Source organism: Helianthus annuus, chromosome 16 (assembly GCF_002127325.2).
Source record: "Helianthus annuus cultivar XRQ/B chromosome 16, HanXRQr2.0-SUNRISE, whole genome shotgun sequence".
Lineage (NCBI taxonomy): Eukaryota > Viridiplantae > Streptophyta > Magnoliopsida > Asterales > Asteraceae > Helianthus > Helianthus annuus.
In genome coordinates this window covers 8,967,004-8,972,265 of record NC_035448.2, presented here as the reverse complement: position 1 = coordinate 8,972,265, position 5,262 = coordinate 8,967,004, and the positions used below count along the sequence as shown (strand labels likewise).

Here is a 5,262-nt window from a genome sequence, read left to right as displayed (position 1 = left end):
TTTAAAAACTACTAAAAACTAGTTAAAAAATTGTTGTCAATAGCCCACATAATATGATCAAAACCTATAGAAAATAAAGTTTAAAAACTGCTTAAACCATCCAAAAGTCAAACAACCAAATGCCATTGCCAAAGTGTCAAATTACACACCATATTGTTCCAACAACCAAAAGAACAAGTTTCAAAAGACCATATTGTTACAGCAACCAAAAGAACGAGTTCCAGAATACATGTTTTTAAACAAAACACTTTCTTAATCAAATAACATTTTTGACCCTAAGCATCACCCCAACACACAACTCTCAACCTTTTTGTAATCATGTTTAAGAATCCTCAACTTCTTTCTAGTTTCAACATCATGCATTTTGATGAGATCCTTACCTCCTGCATCCAAAAGCTTTTCTAGTGTAGAAGTTGCTTTTGTTTTCATTTTTATTCCTAAGATTATAATAAGATATTTAGAAAGGTTTTTCCTAACACTACTCTCATTCACTTTGATGAGATCCTTACCTCTTGCTTGGTTCCAAAAGCTTGTCCTGTGATGTTTTTTAATGAACCTGAAATATTTTTTTTAAAGGACTATATATGTAATTTACATAACAAAAATTATAGAATGATAGTTTTGCCTCTCACGTGAGAGACACATGACTGGTCTTAACCAAGAAACTGGATGGATGTTAGTGTAAAGAACATGTGGTGTGCAAAAGTTTCAAATAAAGGACACCTAGTGTAACTAGTTTAATACCCGTCCGGTGGACGGGTTACGTTGATGTATTATATATAGTAATAACATGAATGAAAATATGAACACAAAGAAATAAAATAGAGCGTCAGATTACACAAAATTATACGAACAACGTGATAAACAAAGCTAACATATAGTAAGCTTACACAAAATTAAAAAACATGACATACAAAAACACTATTCTTTAATTTATAATCCAGAAAATAACATGCCTAGTATGACAATATACAAAATCATCTCTTAATAACTCTTATGTACCAAAAGAGGTCTCATGTCTCAAATGAGAAAAATAAAAAAAAAACAAAAAACTATTGTATTATACCCGTCTGGTGGACGGGTATTTTACCGTAATAATATATACCTTGATCTGACATTGGCTATAGCTTTTAATAAAATCAAATAACTCTTATGTACCAAAAGAGGTCTCATGTCTCAAATGAGAAAAACAAAAAAACTATTGTATTATACCCGTCCGGTGGACGGGTACTTTACCGTAATAATATACCTTGATCTGATATTGGCTATAGCTTTTAATAAGAATAATTTCAGGCTTTAGAGTTTAGATCACAATGTAATCTAAAGCCTCCAAATATTTCCCATTCAAGAAAAATATTGAGCGTATGATATGTAAACAGAAGAGGTATCAATTTTACAAAACTATTCAAACATTTACGGATCAACAAATATAAGGAAATAAATCACAGACATTTGACATATTGCAATTCATTATTAACAAAATGATAGGGCAAATTTGACCATGTCCATTCTATGTCAATTGCATTTTATAACCACACAAAATTGCAATAGAACAAAATGACATTAAGCATCAATTATCTCAAACCATTTTCAGCCAAAATAAATGTCCTAAAAGCATACCAAATCAAAACAAATGCAAAAAGAAATGATCAGTGAGTGATCTGTAAAGACGTAAGCTGGCCCGTTCTAAGATCATCAACTTCAGCTTCGGCTTTAACTAACCGCATCTAAATCCTCGCCATTAATTCTGAAGTCATCTGGATCATTTACATTGATTCATAACAACATTACCTATATCCATCTTACCAGGTGCATTGGACTCACTTCATCAAGTCGGTATCCAGGGGGTCCAACCTCACCAGAAGAGTCTGGCTGCACAACCAAATATGTGTCTCTTCCTTTATTAGACCCTTTACATGAAACCTCATGCATCATGACACAAGCAGAATTCCCAGTAGGCTTCAAAATCCCTTTACTTTCCTTTATCCGGGCTTCTCTGCTCACTTCACTTTGGACTCTCTTGTAATCCAAACACTTACTAAAGAAATTGAAATTATCAAACGTGAAGTTTAGTCATTTCAACATACAAAGCCTTCAATTCTATATATACAGCCCGGAAAAAAAAAAAAACAAATCAAAGATAAGTTAACCAACTGAAAATCAGATAGATGGAATACAGATCATATAAACGATGAGTCAAAACCATTTATAGAACTTCGCTACCTATATAAAAGGAAAGTTTATTGTTTGGGTAATCCCATGAGTCGGTTGTATCCGCGTTGGCTAGGGATGAGTTCGGTATTACCGGTACCGGTACCGAAAATTGTCAAATGTGGGTACCAATACAAAAAATGTTCGGTACGGTACGGTACCAGTATTTTTGTGTAAAATTATGTAAATTTCCGGTACCATACCAAAAATACCGGTACCGAAAACTCCAAAAAGTGGGTACCGAATCGGTAGCGAAAAAATATTAGGTACCGTACCAAGTCCCAAATGCTCATCCCTAGATCCGAACATATACGCCCATTGTTGTCATCCTACCATTAGATCCAGGTGAGAACTATTGAAAATTAGACATCAAAAACAAATTCCCTTAACATTCACATTAAAAAACCAATAGAAAATAACAGTTCTATAGCACCAAATGAACCCAGTGCACACTAATGAAAAATATTTGATTACACCAATATATAATAACCTCCAAATACGGCTCCTAAGACACAAGTAATGCTACATGTGTAAGCTGCAGAAGACTTGTGAAATAGTTGGATGATTAGGACTTGTGAAATAGTTGGATGATTAGGATTTCATCACAGATACATTGCCCAAGATCCCCTTCACCCCTGGTTGACATCATTTAATCTCAAAAGTTCACTATGTTATGGATAATTCACATATACATTCCTATGAGCTTATCTTGAGCTCTCCTTATCTCACTGCACAATATCAGAAACCATTGAAATTGTAGCTTGGGTCGAAAATGGGCCGGTTGGGTAGCCGGTCAAACCAGTCGGAGGGTAAATTTAATACTTTATGAGATGTGATCAGTATACCACCTCTTTTACTCAGCAAACGGTACACCACTAATATAACATCTGCAACCCCCACTTGGACCACTTCATACCACCACCACCACCACCACCACCCCCTCTTTGATGTTGCGGTTGGGGTGGGGGGTGTGTGGCGGTACACCTGGCTGTTACCTGTCACAAACAAAAAAAACACATTAAAAGAAAGCCATCAATGATAGGCAACACCATTAGGAAGTAACAGCATGGTTAAAATTAAAATCAAACAACTTTGAATAGATTTTCACTTACGGAACATATCCGATCCTTCCATCCACAAAAGCATTCGCCTCAAAACCATGCCCGCTGTCCTAGGTCCCCTTCCATAGGAAAAATATAATTTAAAATAGATAAATCAACAAAAGGATATATGACACATGTAATCCCATATGTTAAAAAAATGCAAAATCATCAATTTAATAACAAAAAACTAAAATACAAGAATAAGTTTGCATACACTTCTTAACGTAAATTGATAGAAAAGAGCACCTGTGAATAAATATCCTGGACCTCCATAGCCTGCACCCAAAGCACCATATGCACCTCCAACCAAACCCTAACCAATATGCAGAGGGTGGCTTGGAAGTATACCAGCAGCCTTCTGTGCGCAAAAACCAACTCAAGTTGCAGCCTATGTGATATTGCAAAAAAAACCAACATAAGTTGTATGAAGTAATGAACCTACAAGATATTTGAACAAAACTCAATGTTTAAATATTAAAAAAATAAAATTCAAACAACCCTGTAATGATAACTTTCATTGTACAGATACGGAAAGCAAATGCGTTGATTAGTTTTGTATACCTAGTAAGGTCATGGTGGATAGAATTGTGTTTTCCGGCAACACACGAAGGCATTTATTAATGCCTTCTTTGGCCATACAGCCTCTCTCCTTCTTCGATTTCTTCAACCAACATGCCCACATGAATCATATAATCTTAACATTCAAATAATGAATTAATTCAACCACAATTTAGGCTAAAAAGGTTAAAAACCATACCCAAAATCAATTGAAACTACTAATGTTCGCTAAGAACAATAATCTAGATTTTAGATAGGAAACAAATTTGGAATTTAAGTTGTAAAAAGGTACTGAATTACATAGTTTTATGAATCTAGGATTAGATCAATGGCTGATAGAAAGCATGCAAACCTTCAAATCCGCCGAAAACTGGTTATTACCAGAGCTACTATCCGTGGCTGCAATTCCGACACCATTACTTGTGCCAATTGATGTCCCTGAACAATCATCATCCATCAAAATCAAATAGAATAAAAAAAACTCTAGGGGTTTTCCTTAAATCAGAAAATCACAAATTGAGAAAACATCTAATATTAACATTAAAAGAAGAATTGGGCAGAATCCCATATGATAACAAACAATGCAATAATAATGGAGTTGTGGTGGAAGATGGTTAATGGTGGGGAGACAATAGACGAAGTATAGCTATAGTAGGAAGGAAAATTGGGCATCTCTGCTATTTAGTTGGTTTTTAAGGAAATGAGGGGATGGGAAAACGTGGATGCGTAAAACTGGGGAGTGGAGAACATGGGCAGGAAGAGGTAGAGGTAACCACCAGTTGATAAAACCACCACAAGAAACTGCTATGAACTGCCATCACAGCAGTTATTTTTGTGAGTTTAAGTGGCTGAGATTTAATCTCAGCCAAATCCAATGGTGAATATTGATTTAAGAGTTAGTTAGACTTAATGGTTTCCATGGATATATATAATTTCTAAAGACAAAGGACATACGGTGCAAGTTGGTGTAAAGTTAAAAGACAAAACGTGTAATTTACTCAAATATATACTTAAAACAACGAAATCACTGTCAAGTGAGAACACGTAGGCCATGTTTGGCTTAGCTTTTCAAAACAGCTTATAACTTTTTGGAAAAATTAATAAGTCATAATAGAGTGACTTATTGACTTTTCCCCGCACAAAATAGTTTCATCAAACACTTTTTAACTTTTCAAAAAGTCAATAAGCTAATAAGTAACTAAAATAAGCACTCCCGAACACCCCTGGAATGAAGAAACTTCAGTGAAGTTATAATAAAATAGGTAATGTCACATTGTCACACAGTTCAACTACTATGCCCTGGGGAACAAATATATGGTGAACAATTATGGATCGAGGATATCTTTTATACTAGCGTCAAGTTTCGAAAATGTTCAATGAAATGTATGTA

At 34.8% G+C, this 5,262-nt stretch overlaps 1 protein-coding gene across 4 annotated transcripts; it reads right to left on the bottom strand.

The window, feature by feature from the left end:
* Positions 1–1,177: 1,177 nt before the first annotated feature.
* LOC110917715 lies at positions 1,178–4,711 on the bottom strand. Of its 4 annotated transcripts, none has more exons than XR_004884713.1 (6): positions 4,225–4,710; positions 3,876–3,975; positions 3,561–3,702; positions 3,324–3,391; positions 2,702–3,206; positions 1,178–2,563 (listed from the first exon to the last, which is right to left on the bottom strand). XR_004884713.1 is itself a non-coding variant. In XM_022162176.2 (6 exons), the coding sequence occupies exons 1-6, from the start codon at positions 4,327–4,329 to the stop codon at positions 2,932–2,934; spliced, it is 570 nt and encodes a 189-aa protein (XP_022017868.1). In that variant the 5' UTR covers positions 4,330–4,711; the 3' UTR covers positions 2,574–2,931. The 4 variants fall into 4 exon arrangements, 2 of the variants coding, with proteins under 2 accessions (XP_022017868.1, XP_022017866.1); XM_022162176.2 differs by lacking the exon at positions 1,178–2,563 and having other exon boundaries at positions 2,574–2,939; positions 3,060–3,206; positions 4,225–4,711; XM_022162174.2 differs by lacking the exon at positions 1,178–2,563 and having other exon boundaries at positions 2,574–3,206.
* Positions 4,712–5,262: the final 551 nt, after the last annotated feature.

Bases quoted from the DNA above. Each gene is read 5' to 3' on its own strand.
- LOC110917715 (XM_022162174.2), bottom strand. From the start codon at position 4,329: ATGGATGATGATTGTTCAGGGACATCAATTGGCACAAGTAATGGTGTC. The intron at 3,976-4,224 runs GTTTGCATGCTT...TGTTGGTTGAAG, and splicing joins AGTTTTCGGCGGATTTGAAG to AAATCGAAGAAGGAGAGAGG. The intron at 3,392-3,560 runs GTGCTCTTTTCT...TTCCTATGGAAG, and splicing joins TCCAGGATATTTATTCACAG to GGGACCTAGGACAGCGGGCA.